Source organism: Oncorhynchus gorbuscha, linkage group LG25 (assembly GCF_021184085.1).
Source record: "Oncorhynchus gorbuscha isolate QuinsamMale2020 ecotype Even-year linkage group LG25, OgorEven_v1.0, whole genome shotgun sequence".
Classification (NCBI taxonomy): domain Eukaryota; kingdom Metazoa; phylum Chordata; class Actinopteri; order Salmoniformes; family Salmonidae; genus Oncorhynchus; species Oncorhynchus gorbuscha.
In genome coordinates this window covers 14,587,330-14,605,202 of record NC_060197.1, presented here as the reverse complement: position 1 = coordinate 14,605,202, position 17,873 = coordinate 14,587,330, and the positions used below count along the sequence as shown (strand labels likewise).

Below are 17,873 nucleotides of genomic sequence, written 5' to 3'. Positions count from 1 at the left end.
GTGTCATTATGAGAGGCTGGTAGAAGAAGCACTCAACCTCTGCTCTGTTAATATGACGTTAATCTAATGTTTATCTAACGTTTCCTTTCCACAGAAATGACACAAACTTCCCTCACCTTCCAGACTGGCTGATCTAATAAGGCTGTTTGCCTTCTCAGAGACAGACACACACACACACACACACACACACACACACACACACACAGAGAGAGAGAGAGAGAGAGAGAGAAACAGATACACACACTGAAACAGACACACACTGACACAGACACACACTGAAACAGACACACACTGAAACAGACACACACACACATGCACACACACACATGGAAACAGACACACACAATGCACTCATTACTTACCCTTTGTTCTTGATATGGGCGTTCTTCAAGTGAATATAAGTGCATGGGAAAATACCCTGAGGGGAGAGAATAAACAGGCTAATGAATGGGGAATGTCATTCTAACTGTATCATTAAACAGCACTGCCATTAACACATTCGGTTAGCGAGTGTAAATGATGCATATAATCAATACAAATGAAATGTGTGTGTGTGTGTGTGTGTGTGTGTGCGTGTGCGTGTGCGTGTGCGTGTGCGTGTGCGTGTGCGTGTGCGTGTGTGTGTGTGTGTGTGTGTGTGTGTGTGTGTGTGTGTGTGTGTGTGTGTGTGTGTGTGTGTGTGTGTGCGTGTGTCAACATGACATTATTAAACTATGAGCCTCTCCATATTGACCTGCTTGCTGCACAGCCCTCAGATCCAAGCAGAGAGCTGATATTTCTGAATCTGAAAAGAGCAGCTGCACTGACAGCCTCAAAAACACACAAAAGAGTCTCACCCACCTTGGCATTTGGATTCTTATGGACGAACCCTCTGTACCAGCCTGAGGAGACAACAAAAAAAAATCACATTTTCATCGTGTCACCGTGACTTTCAGATCCGCTATCTTTCCTTCTATCAAATTGTGTGTGTGTGTCCACTGAACTAATAGATAGCAGCCCTATTATGATTCTGTAGATTGGCTCTTCTGCGCTCTCAGTTAAAATGTCAACCACCAAATAATCAATTTCATTCCATCTCTATACAGCATCTGATATGGGGGTGGAGAGTAGGAGAGAAAAAGCTGTCTGGTTAAGTAATGTCTGCCTATCACTGCCAAACTAATGACTGGGGTTGTGTCTCAAATGGCACCCTAGTCCCTATAGTGCACTACTTTAGCCCTATGGGCTATAGGCTGCCATTTGGGACAGAGGCCCCGGGTTACTGAAGCATCGCCACTTCAGCTCCGACCACACCAGTCGTAGCGCTGCCGAGCTGTAAAACAAAACGCCCAGTTGGAACACTTTATCACGGGAGGCCGTATCTGTCACTGCACTGTTTACTGCAGCCTACCAGGTACGGTGTTACAGTATTTGTTGTGGGCACAGGCCAGGCTGGTGAGCCAGGGGGTGTCAGTCGCACCAAGGACTGTAAGTAGCACCGGGGAATGTCAGTAGCACCAAGGACTGTAAGTAGCACCGGGGAATGTCAGTAGCACCAGGCACTGTAAGTAGCACCGGGGAGTGTCAGTAGCACCAAGGACTGTAAGTAGCACCGGGGAGTGTAAGTAGCACCAAGGACTGTAAGTAGCACCGAGGGGTGTCAGTAGCACCAGGGACTGTAAGTAGCACCAGGGAGTGTCAGTAGCACCAGGGACTGTAAGTAGCACCGGGGGGTGTCAGTAGCACCAGGGACTGTAAGTAGCACCGGGGGGTGTCAGTAGCACCGGGGGGTGTCAGTAGCACCAGGGACAGTAAGTAGCACCGGGGAGTGTCAGTAGCATCAGGGACTGTAAGTAGCACCGGGGGGTGTCAGTAGCACCAGGGACTGTAAGTAGCACCGGGGAGTGTCAGTAGCACCAGGGACTGTAAAGTAGCACCGGGGGGTGTCAGTAGCACCAGGGACTGTAAGTAGCACCGGGGAGTGTAAGTAGCACCAAGGACTGTAAGTAGCACCGGGGAGTGTAAGTAGCACCAGGGACTGTAAGTAGCACCGGGGAGTGTAAGTAGCACCAAGGACTGTAAGTAGCACCGGGGAGTGTCAGTAGAACCAGGGACTGTAAGTAGCACCGGGGGGTGTCAGTAGCACCAGTGACTGTAAGTAGCACCGGGGAGTGTCAGTAGCACCAGGGACTGTAAGTAGCACCGGGGGGTGTAAGTAGCACCAGGGACTGTAAGTAGCACCGGGGGGTGTCAGTAGCACCAGGGACTGTAAGTAGCACCGGGGAGTGTCAGTAGCACCAGGGACTGTAAGTAGCACCGGGGAGTGTAAGTAGCACCAGGGACTGTAAGTAGCACCGGAGAGTGTCAGTAGCACCAGGGACTGTAAGTAGCACCGGTGGGTGTCAGTAGTACTAGTAACCTAAGGTCATAATGTGCTCCTTGGTCCAACACCTGTCTGTGACAGTGCTAGAGGTGAGAGTGTTAGAGACAAGGTGAGAATGAGCCTCACTGCTGCCACTGACTTGTGGTCTTGCCTCCTGAAGGACCTCGGCTAGGCATTTTCTTTAGAGCTCTTTCTAGTTTTTGATTGGCCAGAGTGTAAGAGAAGAAGCGGTCGTATGTTACCTATCACACTACAGTAGCAACTTGATGACACTGCACTGGCAGAAGCCCTTTTTATAGTAACTTATTTCCTCTCTAGTACAGAACAGATAGACATTCTTGTCAACACCCTGTCTTGCCTTTGAGTTGTGGGGACTGGTACATATTTTATTTATTCCCTTCATCCAAACTGAACACATACACTACATGACCAAAGGTATGTGGACACCTGCTCGTCAAGCATCTCATTCCAAACTCATGGGCATTAATATGGAGTTGGTCCCCCCCTTTGCTGCTATAACAGCCTCCACTTTTCTGGGAAGTCTTTCCACTAGTCTTTGGAACATTGCTGCGGGGACATGCTTCCATTCAGCCACAAGAGCATTAGTGAGGTTGGACACTGATTCATCCTAAACGTGTTTGATGGGGTTGAGGTCAGGGCTCTGTGTAGGCCAGTCAAGTTCTTCTACACCGATCTCGACAAACCATTTCTGTATGGACCTTGCTTTGTGCACAGGGGCATTGTCATGCTGTTACAGGAAAGGACCTTCCCCAAACTGTTGCCACAAAGTTGGAAGCACAGAATTGTTTAGAATGTCATTGTATGCTGTAGCATGAAGATTTCCCTACACTGGAACTAAGGGGCCGAGCCGATTTGGCCGAATTAAAATAATATATTTTTTTACACCTTTATTTAACTAGGCAAGTCAGTTAAGAACACATTCTTATTTTCAATGACGGCCTAGGAACAGTGGGTTAACTGCTTTGTTCAGGGGCAGAACAACAGATTTTTACCTTGTCAGCTCGGGGAACCTTACAGTTAACTAGTCCAACGCTCTAACCACCTGCCTCTCATTGCACTCCACGAGGAGCCTGCCTGTTACGGGAATGCAGTAAGAAGCCAAGATAAGTTGCTAGCTAGCATTAAACTTATCTTATACAAAACAAACAATCAATCAATCATAATCACTAGTTAACTACACATGGTTGATGATATTACTAGTTTATCTAGCGTGTCCTGCATTGCATATAATCGATGCGGTGCGCATTCCTAACCATAAACATCAAAGCCTTTCTTAAAATCAATACACAAGTATATATTTTTAAACCTGCATATTTAGTTAATATTGCCTGCTAACATGAATTTCTTTTAACTAGGTAAATCGTGTCACTTCTCTTGCATCAGAGTCAGGGTATATGCAGCAGTTTGGGTCGCCTGGCTCGTTGCGAACATTGAAGGTTGTACAATGTAATAGCAATATTTAGACTTATGGATGCCACCCGTTAGATAAAATACGGAACAGTTCCGTATTTCACTGAAATAATAAATGTTTTGTTTTCAAAAGGATAGTTTCCTGATTCGACCATATTAATGACCAAAGGCTTGTATTTCTGTGTGTTATTATGTTATAATTAAGTCTATGATTTGCTCGTGAGCATTCATTCAAACAGCATTCATTCAAACAGTGCGTTTTGCCAGCAGCTCTTCGCTGTGCTTCAAGCATTGAGCTGTTTATGACTTCAAGCCTATCAACTCCAGAGATTAGGCTGGTGTAACCAATGTGAAATGGCTAGCTAGTTAGCGGGGTGCGCGCAAATAGCGTTTCAAACGTCACTCGCTCTGAGACTTGGAGTAGTTGTTCCCCTTGGGTAACGATGCTTCGAGGGTGGCTGTTGTCGATGTGTTCCTGGTTCGAGCCCAGGTAGGGGCGAGGAGAGGGACGGAAGCTATACTGTTACACTGACAATACTAAAGTTCCTATAAGCAAATACAATACTCAAAGGTATATGAAATACAAATGGTATCGAGAGAAATATAAATACTATATTAACTACAACCTAAAACCTCTTACCTTGGAATATTGAAGTCTCATGTTAAAAGGAACCACCAGCTTTCATATGTTTTCATGTTGTGAGCAAGGAACTTAAACGTTAGCTTTCTTACATGGCACATATTTCACTTTTACTTTCTTCTCCAACACTTGGTTTTCACATTATTTAAACCAAATTGAACATGTTTCATTATTTATTTGAGGCTAAATGGATTTTTATTGATGTATTATATTAAGTTAAAATAAGTGTGCATTCAGTATTGTTGTAATTGTCATTATTACAAATACATTTTAAAAATCGTCCGATCAATCGGCATCGGCTTTGTTTGGTCCTCCAATAATCGGTATCGGTGTCGAAAAATCATAATCGGTCGACCTCTACTCCAGAGAACGCGTTTCCACTGCTCCAGAGTTCAAGGTGGCGAGCTTTACACTACTCCAGCCGAATCTTAGCATTGCGCATGGTGATCTTGGGCTTGTGTCCAGCTGCTCGGCCGTGGAAACCCATTTCATGAAGCTCCCGACTAACAGCTCTTGTGCTGATGTTTGAAACAATGGTAGTGAGTGCTGCAACCGAGGACAGACAATTGTTACGTGCTACAGCATTCTGGGATCCAGTTCTGTGACCTTGTGTGACCTACCACTTTGCGGCTGAGCCACTGTTGCTCCTATACGTTTCTACTTTGCAATAACAGGATTTACAGTTGACCGGGGCAGCTCTAGCAGGGCAGAAATTTGATGAACTGACTTGTTGGAAAGGTGGCATCCTATGACGGTGCCACATTGAAAGTCACTGAGCTCTTCAGTAAGGCCATTCTACTGCCAATGTTTGTCTATGGAGAATGCATGGCTGTGTGCTAGATGTCAGATAATTTCCTTGGGTGAGTTTGGAATGCATCATCAGCTATCTCAGACAGATCTGTCGTCTGTCTGTCTGGCCTTGAGCAACAACAGGAAGTGAGATTGTGCCGCTCTGAGAAGGGAGGAAGGTTGCGTCAATGCTGTGTAAGTAAGCTGGGTAGAAACAGGAATGTGTGTCGGGCGCCTGCTCTGCTCTGTCTGAAACTATGTCAAAAATTAACCTTGGTGTGTGAGTGTGAGTGCCTCGGCCTTGACCTTGAGGCTCACACACTCCTTCGCAATACACCAGCAAGCACACACACACTGTCCTGTGCACACACACCCACACGCAAGCAAGCACACACAAGCTCTCCGTCTTTGTGTCTAAGGCAAGCAAACACACACACACTCTGAGCTCAATGTGGGCGGGAAGACTGAACCAAAGGCTTCTCCCTCTTGCGGCACAGGAAACAGTAGCAAACTGAAAGCCTCCACAATCTCATCAAGTACAACAACAAAAAGAAGAAGAAAGTCTATTAACATTTCATGTACAACACAATACTCCTAGAGGGACAGACTGGGGAAGGAAATGTGGAAACGTACAGCCCAAGTAGCAGTAGCAGCCCATCTGTGAGTCTGTGAAGCTCGAAGGGGGGATCATGGTTTATATGGGTGTGAAATGAGTAGAGGTTATCAGTTACCTTCACATTTCTCCAGGAGCTGCACCGTGTCCCCAATCTCCAATGGCAAGCCATGCTGGACCGTCCCTCGGAAAGTGGCCAGCACTGAAACACAATAAGGTATTTTTACGTGCGTAAGTAGGTAACACACACACACCAAATCGACACACACACACACAGTCCCCCCAAAAAAATCACTCTCTTTTCATGTCACTAGAATTGAATCCGAGCACAACTGTCTTGACTTTGAAGCTGTGCGGTGATTTGTTTCTAGTGCTCTCCGGGCAGAGAGAAAGAGAGAAAAGAATAGCCTGCTGACTGCTGGTAGATTGAGTACACCTCTGGGTGTCAGGCTGAAGTGGAGGGAAAATAAGCTGGGAATATAATGTCATCCTGGGTCTTTCTGCTAGGAGTGCTCTTGTAGAGGAGGGAGGCAACACCTGAGGAGGCTTAGAGTAGGACTCTCGCTGATGAGAAACACTGTCAGTTAGAGAGAGAGAGAGAGAGAGAGAGAGAGAGAGAGAGAGAGAGAGAGAGAGAGAGAGAGAGAGAGCAAACAAGCGAGCAAGAGAGAGAAAGAGAGTAACATCTCTGTCGATCAGCACAGAGCACTTTGGTCTAACAGCATCTAGTAGTGAGGAGTGTCGACAGATGCCATTCTCTGTGGTTCTGAGAGACAGGACATGATAACAGCAGCAGTCAGAGAATTATCCAAGCTGGCACACACTGACACACTCGGGGGGGGGGGACTAATAGGGTTAGTACTACAACATGGAAATGAGGAAGAGTCAAGTGCCTCCCGAGTGGTGCCGTGCCACGAGAGATTCTGGGTTTGAGTCCAGGCTCTGTCGCAGCCGGCCGCAGCCGGGAGACCCATGTGGCGGCGCACAATTGGCCCAGCGTCGTCCGGGTTAGGGTAGGGTTCGGCCGGCAGGGATGTCCTTGTCCCATCGCGCAATAGCGCCTCCTGTGGCGAGCCCGGGCACAGTGCACGCTGACACGGTCGCCAGGTGTACGGTGTTTCCTTCCGACCAATTTGTGTGGCTGGTTTCCGGGTTAAGCAGGCATTGTGTCAAGAAGCAGTGCAGCTTGGTTGGGTTGTGTTTGGGAGGATGCACGGCTCTCGACCTTCGCCTCTCCCGAGTCCGTACGGGAGATGCAGCGGTGAGACAAGACTGTGACTACCAATTGGATATCACAAAATTGGGTAGAGAAAAGGGTTTGGAGAGAGCTTCATTTCATGGGTCACATGGGTGGGGGGGGTAAACACATCAAGTCTAATGCAGGAGTTTTACAAGTCGAGTTTTCCAGCTGCAGTGTACTAAATTATGCAGCTTGGAGTAGAGTTTTGATAGAGCTGAATCACTTCCTCATAAACCATCCCCCAGCTGTTGTCTGTCTGCAAACTGCCATGGCTCTTTTCCAGAGATGTTGGCACTTGTAAGGTGTTCACTCAGCGGGAATAGATTTTTTTAATTTTCTCTCCAGGGGAGTGGAGGAAGTGCCACCTTAAAGGCAGGAGAGAGAGGACAGCACGCGCACACACACAAACACGCGCAGGAACGAAAGAAGGGGACCGAGAGAAGAGATCAAGCGCAAACAGAAGTCCAAAGCCTGGCACCTACACACACACACACACACACACACACACACACACACACACACACACACACACACACACACACACACACACACACACACACACACACACACACACACACACACACACACACACACACACACACACACACACACACACACACACACACACACACACACACACACCACAGCGTAATGAAATAGATGAACTGGGGTTTTAAAAAAAAGCTTCACACACAAATATAGCAAAACCACAGACGCACTGGTATGATATGTGTACATGAACCTGTCAAACAGGGTCAGGGCCCATGTTTCCAGTCGGCTTGGTTTGAGGCAGGAGTTCAGTCACGACAAGCTGTGCTCTGCTCTGCTGTGACACACATCTACTCGATGGGCAAATGGCTGTTCCTATTTCTGACCAGGCAGCCTCATTCGTGCTGAACTAACTTAGACATTACGTAAAGACCGCAGGAAACTGGAAAAAAGACACACACACACACACAGGAATTCAGGAACTGGGATAAAAGTCACAAACTTAAATAAAAGTACTGGACAGAACTATGACTGAGATCCATGGGTTTATATGACAACAGCTTCTTCAGATTTGAGATGTAAAGCTTACAGTTGAAGTCGGGGAAGTTTACATTCACCTTAGCAAAATACACTTCAACTCAGTTTTTCACAATACCTTACATTTAATCCACAAAAATTCCCTGTCTTAGGTCAGTTAGGATCACCACTTTATTTTAAGAATGTGAAATGTCAGAATAATAGTAGAGAGAATGATTCATTTCAGCTTTAGTTTCTTTCATCACATTCCCAGTGGGTCAGAAGTTTACATACACTCAATTAGTATTTGGTAGCATTGCCTTTAAATTGTGTAACTTGTGTCAAACGTTTCGGGTAGCCTTCCACAAGCTTCTCACAATAAGTTGTGTGAATTTTGGCCGATTCCTCCTGACAGAGCTGGTGTAACTGAGTCAGGTTTGTAGGCCCCCTTGCTCGCACACACTTTTTCAGTTCAGCCCACAAATTTTCTATAGGATTGAGGTCAGAGATTTGTGATGGCCAGTCCAGTACCTTGACTTGTTGTCCTTAAGCCATTTTGCCACAACTTTGGAAGTATGGTTGAGGTCATTGTCCATTTGGAAGACCCATTTGAAACCAAGCTTAAAGTTCCTTAATGATGTCTTGAGATGTTGCTTCAATATATCCATATATACACATATTTTCCCTTCCTCATGAAGCCATCTATTTTGTGAGGTGCACCAGTCCCTCCTGCAGCACCCCCACAACATGATGCTGCCACCCCCACAACATGATGCTGCCACCCCCGTGCTTCACGGTTGGGATGGTGTTCTTCAGCTTGCAAGCCTCCCCCTTTCTCCTCCAAACATAACAATGGTCATCATGGTTAAACAGTTCTATTTTTTGGTTCATCAGACTAGAGGACATTTCTCCAAAAAGTACTATTTTTGTCCCCATGCGCATTTTCAAACCGTAGTCTTGCTTTTTTATGGGGGTTTAGAGCAGGGGATTCTTCCTTGCTGAGCGGCCTTTGAGGTTATGTTGATATAGGACTCGTTTTACTGTGGATATCGATATTTTTGTACCTGTTTCCTCCAGCATCTTCACAAGGTCCTTTGCTGTTGTTCTGGGATTGATTTTCACTTTTTACACTAAAGTACGTTCATCTCTAGGATACTCTAGGATACATCCACAGGTACACCTCCAATTGACTCAAATTAGCCTATCAGAAATGTCTAAAGCCATGACATCATTTTCTGGAATTTTCCAAGCTGTTTAAAGGCACAGTCAACTTAGTGTATGTGAACTTCTGACCCACAAGAGTTGTGATACAGTGAATTATAAGTAAAATAATGTGTCTGAAAAGAATTGTTGGAAAAATGACTTGGGTCATGCACAAAGTAGATGTCCTAACCGACTTGCCAAAACTATCGTTTATTAACGCGTCATTTGTGGAGTGGTTGAAAAGTTTTAATGACTCCAAGTCATAAGTGTATGTAAACTTCCGACTTCAACTGTATGTCCAAACGGGAAGTAGGTGACTATGCTCCATTCCTGAGTCAAAGTGGAGACTTAGTCGCACTGACGCCCAGTAATCTACCCACGTGTGACTGCCAATCTCACCTTGCCCTAATCCTAAAGCAGTCCCCCAAAGCCAGAGAGAAGACTGACTGTGTACTGTGTTCTCAGTGTTCTGCCCTGGGTGGATGGGGAAAAGCAGGCAGATCAGTACAAAGAGTGTTTGTGTGAATTAGGCTTACATGTGCTTTAGGCTGCCATTTGGAGTCTAGGTCTGTCAAATGATCCTACAGTTGTTTTTTGTCGGTCTCCCTCTAAGCTCCTTATAGGAACATGATGCAGACCACTAGTTCTTTGGCGTAGTTTGTTGAGTTGCGTTCAAAGGCACTGGGTTCCACAGGTTATACTGAATTTATCAAGCAATGTCAGGTTTACAGCTAGCTAGGTATGTGTTCAAACCATGCCCGGTGGAAAAGGTAAGTAGCTCCTGATTGAGTGTGGCAGGCATAACAACAACAACGTTTGAAAGGTTACTTTAAAATAATATGAAACGGTTGGGTTTCATGTGCCAGACAGAATATTCTGAGAAGACAACGAGACATACATAGTCAGTTCTTAGTACAGAGAGTATCAAACTTGAGTAAAAGTAAAGATACCATAATCGAAAATGACTCCGGTAAAAGTGAAAGTCGCCCAGTAAAATACCACTTGAGTAAAAGTCTAAAAGTATTTGGTTTTAAATATACTTAAGTATCAAAAGTAAATGTGTGTCAGAGTCGGGGTGATGTGGGTCAGGCACAGGACACAGAGATGAGTAATAAAAGTAACTTTACTCAAAGATAATCTTCCAACGAAAGAGAAACGAAGATCCAGAATCACATAAACGAGACAACTGACAACAATAAACACGCACAAAACCATGATGGCTCCAGAGGGCTAAATAGGGGAATAATTCAAACGTAATGGGAACCAGGTGTGTACAATCAAGACAAAACAAATGGAAAAGGAAATGTAGATCGGTGGAGGCTAGAAAGCCGGTGACGTCGACCGCCGAACGCCACCCGAACAAGGAGTCTTCGGCGGAGGTCGTGACAATGTGATTGCTAAAATATAATCAGTATTGAAAAAGAAGCAAAAATAATAAAACATTCCCTATATTACGCAAACCAGACGGCACCATTTTGTTATTTTTTATTTACAGATAGCCAGGGGTACACTCCAACACTCAGGCATCATTTACAAACTATGCATTTGTGTTTAGTAAGTTCACCAGATCAGAGGCAATAGGGATGACCAGGGATATCCTCTTGGTGCATGAATTAGACAATTGTCCTGTCCTGGTAGCATTCAAAATGTAATGAGTACCCCCCCCCCCCCCCCCCAAAAATGACTTAAGTAGTACTTTAAAGTATTTTTCATTAAGTCCTTTACACCACTGAGAGTATCTGCCTAAAAACCCAGAAAAACAGGCTGCAGTTGACTCCAACCAGACAAGCAAATTGATTTGAAAAGGCTCTATAAAAGTGCATTAAACAGCCCAGCCTCACCCCTTTCTCTCTGATTTGTGTTCCGACAACGAATCACACTCGTAATCCACTCCTCCGTCATCAATTATTCAACACATCATTAATATGCTAATTCGTCGCCACAGACACGGGTGGTCCATTGACCCTGCTGCCAGAAAAGAGCCAGCATGCATTTCGCATTATTCAGATGTGTAGTTGTTGGATTCCTACTACAATCCACACATACTGGAACATAATGTAATGTAATGTAATCAGGTTAATAAATAATGGAGAGAACGGGACCGCGAATGAGTTGCAGGAAGTTACAAAACAAGTCATCAGCAGTGAGTGATATTCAAAATGGAAGGTGACATCCCTCGCTTTCCCCTGCTCTAATCCATCCCTCCTCTCGTTCCCTCTCCTCTCCTCCTTGTTCTATTCCATCGCTATATGTAAGGCTGCGAGTAGAGGATGGTTACATCCCGCTTTCTTTATACTCTGGCGTCTGCAGAATTGACATCTCAAACCACAGCCATCTGCTTGGGTTTGACGTGATAACCATGAAACGGTTGGGTTTCATAATGGGAACTCTGCTGTCACAGTTAGAATATCAAAAGTCCCTAAAGAATCAGTGATTTATTCAAAGTCCTGAACAGATCCTTAATGTTCTCTAGCATAGGGCTGGTAGTTGGTACAGGCATGCCATTGTGGCTTCGACACGGGTAGAGAAAAATAATTATTTATGCATTACAGTGGAGCCCCAATCGAAACAAAGACAGCATCTGTCTGTCCAAGTCTAAGACTGTCTTCATATCGCTTTGCTGTGCAATTCTCTGGACCAACATACTCTCTATTCTAGCTATGCGAATAAACATGACAGAGTAACCCAGCATTAACCACGTTGTTTGAATGGGTCCCAACCCATTATATCCCAGTTCTAGGGAAACATTACAGTTGGACATTCTTTTCAATGCGGAGAACAGATGCGTCTTTAAATACCCATTCCTAATATACTTTTCCACTGTGTTATTGACTCAAGGCAATGACTCAGCCCCCGTGGTTAAGTACACATGCCTACAGCCCTCAGCCCCTCCAAACACACTAAGCAGCTTTGGCGCAGAGAAATGTATGTGTGTGCATGCGTGTGTGTGTGTATACGCGCACCACAGTCCAGTGAGACAAAGGGGCACGAAGCTTTGGGCCAAGCCTGGTCATCTGACAGAGCGCTGTAAAACCGAGACGGGGATTAAATAAGTGCCGCGCTCTGCTCTCTTTGACAAAGGTGATCTCCTGGGGATGAGCTTCGACCCCGGAAGAGGCCGCTATGCATTTTAAAGCAGGTGGAATCAACAGGGGCTGACAGCGTGAGATGAGTCAACAGCAGACGCCTGCCTCACAGCATAGAGTATATGCGCGCGCACACACACACACGCACGCCTCACAGCAAACAAACACACACACGCCTGCCTCACAGCATCCAGACGATACGGAGAAGACCCACATTGCGCCACAATGCGTCAGCTACAGATATATATATATATATATATATATATATATATATATATATATATATATATATATATATATATATATATATATATATATATATATATATATATATATATATATATAGGCACTCTCTATCTGTGCTAGAGAGGGAAAGACAGGCCAACAAAAGCTAAGATGGCGAAATCGCTCATGAGGAACGGCTTTCATTTCACCTTTTCCATTTCCAGTTGTCCTTTCGATGCCTTTGTATGTCAAGATAATAGCGATAAGCAGGCTCGGGGAAACAAGCGCTCGCTGGCAACAATAGCCTTCCCTCGAATCGCAACACCTCACAATGAGCTTTCGTAAAAGATAAGTGTATAGCTTCCATGTGGTGGCAAGGCCACGCACGGAACATAAATAAATACAAAACAATGTAATTACTACAAATAACTGTGAGCAAAAGAACATCATACCGGGATGCATAATGTTCGATCAATACAATTGTAAGCCACGCAATAGGCTTCCTCCTACAAATGTCAATGCAAGTAAATCATGCAAGACCTCACAAAGAGTCAAATTGAAATTCCGCTTGGTTGGTGCTTTGTTCGCTCTGGTCTGAATGTATTCATAAAATGCAAGATTATGAGTTTGAACGGCGCCCCGGAGAGCAGTGTGCTCTTAGAGAGGTGTTAATTGTGTGTGTGTGTGTGTGTGTGTTTGTCTACATGTGCATGATAACTGTGTGTGTGTGTCCGCCACCTTTCAGCAGCATCCTGCGAGACCCTTTTCGAGCCCCTTATATTTCTACTCATTAAAAAGGAAGTCTGAGAGGAACTGAGTGCTCTGCTGTGGCTGCTTTAGAATGCAGATCTTTCCCAGTGCGTGATTAGCACGAACTAAAGCCTCTCGTAAAGAAAGAGCTCCCATGGCTCTGAGAAACGCGTCTAGGCCTGAACGACATCGCATAAATCGCACAGTGTGTTTACCGCGTATGGTACGCCGCATCGAGACAAGGAAGATGACACACAAACACGAACAAAATCTCTGCAATTAACCACATAGCCTGATTGTAATCAGCAGAGCAGCGGGTGATTTTTTTTCTTCTTCAGTTCAGACATGAAAATAGAGTAACATTTTTTTTTTAATGAACCGATTGTTTAACATCTGCATAATGTCACGGCGAACATAAACAGTAATGACAGTGTAACATCTCATCTTTGTTGACCAGATCAGAGGTCCCATATTGCTTAAACAATGCCGTGAAACCCGTGAAATGGTGACAGCCTGCCTAATGACTAGGCCAGGCAGAGGAAATCAGACGTGACTCAGATTAAAGGGGAATATAGGTCAGAGCGAGTCCAATGCAAAGCAATCCCACTTCACCTCATTCTCAGTTTCAGGCCTAATCTGCCTGCCTACTGCCTCTCACTGTGGACTAGCTGGGGTGTGGAGGGGGGGGGGGGCATTGTGTGTGTGTGCACTGTTTGTGTGTGGAGGGGGCATTGAGTTCTCTGTGTTCTACTCTCACTCACTTTGCATTTTGACACTGAAAAGTGATGTTGTCGATGCTGTAACTTCACAAAGTACTGCATGTCAACGGTGTGGTAGACTGGAAACACACAGGTGCCTACGCCACATCCACATCATCACATCCAGCTGAGAGGGGAGGACAGAGGGAGAGGGCAGAGGGAGGAGAGAAAGACGGGGATATAGAGCGACATCTGAAGAGGAGAGAAAAAAGGGATGGGTGAGGATAATTAGAAAGAGCGAGAGGAGAGAGAGTGAGCGAGAGAGTGAACGAGGGAAAAAAGAGGCCTGTAATTCTCAGGTAACGTGACTTTGTGTGGGAGGGAGGGTAGAGGTTATATGAAGCGTGCCGCATCGTAGTGTCTTTCTGTGGGAGGGAGGGTAGAGGTGATATGAAGCGTGCCGCATCGTAGTGTCTTTCTGTGGAAGGGAGAGTAGAGGTTATATGAAGCGTGCCCCATTGTAGTGTCTTTCTGTGGGAGGGAGGGTAGAGGTTATATGAAGCGTGCCCCATTGTAGTGTCTTTCTGTGGGAGGGAGGGTAGAGGTTATATGAAGCGTGCTGCATCGGAGTGTCTTTCTGTGGGAGGGAGGGTAGAGGTTATATGAGGCGTGCTGCATCGGAGTGTCTTTATGTGGGAGGGAGGGTAGAGGTCATATGATATGAGGCGTGCTGCATCGGAGTGTCTTTCTGTGGAAGGGAGGGTAGAGGTTATATGAAGCGTGCTGCATCGGGGAGTGTCTTTATGTGGGAGGGAGGGTAGAGGTTATATGAGGCGTGCTGCATCGGAGTGTCTTTCTGTGGAAGGGAGGGTAGAGGTTATATGAAGCGTGCTGCATCGGAGTGTCTTTCTGTGGGAGGGAGGGTAGAGGTTATATGAAGCGTGCTGCATCGGAGTGTCTTTCTGTGGGAGGGAGGGTAGAGGTTATATGAGGCGTGCTGCATCGGAGTGTCTTTCTGTGGAAGGGAGGGTAGAGGTTATATGAAGCGTGCTGCATCGGAGTGTCTTTCTGTGGGAGGGAGGGTAGAGGCAGTGTAGAGGTTATATGAGGCGTGCTGCATCGGAGTGTCTTTCTGTGGGAGAGAGGGTAGAGGTTATATGAGGCGTGCTGCATCGGAGTGTCTTTCTGTGGGAGGGAGGGTAGAGGTTATATGAGGCGTGCTGCATCGGAGTGTCTTTCTGTGGGAGGGAGGGTAGAGGTTATATGAGGCGTGCTGCATCGGAGTGTCTTTCTGTGGAAGGGAGGGTAGAGACAGTGTAGAGGTTATATGAGGCGTGCTGCATCGGAGTGTCTTTCTGTGGAAGGGAGGGTAGAGGTAGTGTAGAGGTTATATGAGGCGTGCTCATCGGAGTGTCTTTCTGTGGGAGGGAGGGTAGAGGTAGTGTAGAGGTTATATGAGGCGTGCTGCATCGTAGTATCTTTGTTCACCACATCCCTCCATCCTTCCATCTGAGGTGAGGGGAGGAGTGAGTGACCACCTACTCCACCCGCGCTTCAAGTGAAATGACATCCATAACCTTCTCTTCCCACGGCACGTGTATGAACACACACACATTTGCGGGCGAACACAAACATTATGTGCACACAGGGTATCAAATGAGCAGGCGTTTGTGTTGTAAATACCTAGCAGTCAGAGAGGGGAAAAAAACGTGTGAGCAACACACAGACACACACACACAGACACACACATACACACACGCACGCACGCACGCACGCACACACACACACACACACACACACACACACACACACACACACACACACACACACACAGACACAGACACAGACACAGACACACGCACACGCACACGCACACACGTGTACAGCAGACACAAGTGAGCAAGGGGCCATTGACTGGGCATGTGAGGAACTGTCCCCACTCTCCCCCCTCCCCCTCTCTCTTTCCCTAATCCCCATTGTCTGAGTGACAGAGTAACAGAGATGACAGATGCCTTGTTTTAGCAGCTTCAGCCTCAGCCAAGAAATCACGGCTCGGAGAAAAGAAATATCCCACACACTTGTAATAAAATAATAATAAGAGATATCCTGCCTGTGAGTAATCTTTGTGGAGCGCTACCTTTTGAGGATAATGAAAGTCTTCGTAAGAGAGTGTGAGGTTGACCATTCCTCTTCACTTTGTTTTACTTGAATGTTTTGAGGGAAGTCAGACAGGAAGTGGTCCAGCAGCCTAGGGCTGACCCCATTTAGTCGTCTGGTTTGTTTGGTCGATAGGCTGTTGTTCGACAGAGATTTTTATGGCACACGAGACACACTAATCCTTTGTGGAGGCTGCGGGGATGGCACAGTCCATCACTCTTAAGACATATGTCCTGCTGAAATTGTATATGGTTATATTATGTAAGAACGACGGTGCAACATTTTATACCAAATATGTTTACCCAAATTCTTTGGTTTGTTACTATTAACATATAATGCCAAACACCCTCTTTCATCAAACTGTGCATTCACTTGATTGTTTTGCAGACGGCACGTGCAAATGAGCCTAATTGTAGCCTAAGACTTGCTTCCCGGTACATACGGTTACTACTAGATACTCATATTAGACCTACTTAAGACAAAATGAAAGAAACGGTCTGCAGTCGGGCAGGATGACGGCAAAAAAAAGTGGAATGCAAAGTCTGCAAATAGCACATCGTTCGACGACGAATACGACATACCACATGAAAACAGTAAGTTAGCCAACTTAGTTTTTCTAGTTGCATGCTACAACATTGATGGGTTTTATATGCTTGACAGTGGCCCGCTGCAGTGGCTCTCTCCATGGTGCTGAACTGAATCTTCAGTGAGCGCTTTCTCCCGTGTTGGATAGTGAGCGCTTTCTCCTGCATTTTACTTGGCCTTCTCAAATATAGTTACAACAAGGCCTATTGTGTAACCCAGTGGTTCGCAACCTTTTTCGGTTACGATATCACCAACTGAATTTTGTTATGCCCGGAGTACCCCGGAAATACCCCCCCCCCTCGCACATTTTACCATTAGGCTTAGGGTCTCATGAGTCTTCTTAAGTATCCACTATTGATAGGTAAAGAAACCACAGGGGGTCCTAGTACCCCTGGTTGGGAACCATTGGTGTAGCCTATTACTGGAAACTTGGGGCAGTAATGGGACGGCAGGTAGCCTAGTGGTTAGAGCGTTGGACTTGTAACCAAAAGGCTGCAAGATAAAATCCCCGAGCTGACAAGGTAACAAAAAATCTGTCATTCTGCCCCTGAACAAGGCAGTTAACCTGTTGATCCTACCCCCTACTGTTTCGAACATTCTGTTAAAAATCGCGCAACATTTCAGCGCCCTGCTACTCATGCCAGGAATATAGTATATGCATATGATTAGTATATGTGGATAGAAAACACTCAGACGTTTCTAAAACTGGTTAAATCACGGCTGTGACTATAACAGAACGTGCGTTTCATCGAAAAGCGCAGGAAAATCTGATCACTGAAAACTGGAAAATATATCAATGCGCCACTTGAATGTATTGTTGAATAGAAACCACAATACCTGGAGCCGAGGTTGCAATACCTACAGCTTCCACACGATGTCAACAGTCTTGTCATTTGCCTAGGATTTGTTTCTTGGTCAAACGGACAAGAGGCAACCCATTTCTTCCGGTCTCCGACCGGATATTTTGGTTGAGATTTACCCGGACATTATTTCAAGACGTACAGCTATAGAATATACATCGCCTCGTGATCAATTTGATCGATTATTAACGTTTACTAATACCTAAAGTTGCATTACAAAAGTATTCCG

General features: G+C 45.6%; 1 protein-coding gene across 1 annotated transcript in view; it reads right to left on the bottom strand.

Annotated features, from left to right (window-relative positions):
- The window catches only part of LOC124013791 (dedicator of cytokinesis protein 4-like), a 150,657-nt gene that overhangs the window by 105,087 nt on the left and 27,697 nt on the right, over positions 1 to 17,873 (bottom strand). The window contains 3 exon segments of the mRNA XM_046328315.1: positions 363 to 418; positions 841 to 881; positions 5,954 to 6,037. Of these exon segments, the coding sequence (XP_046184271.1) occupies positions 363 to 418; positions 841 to 881; positions 5,954 to 6,037 (181 nt within the window).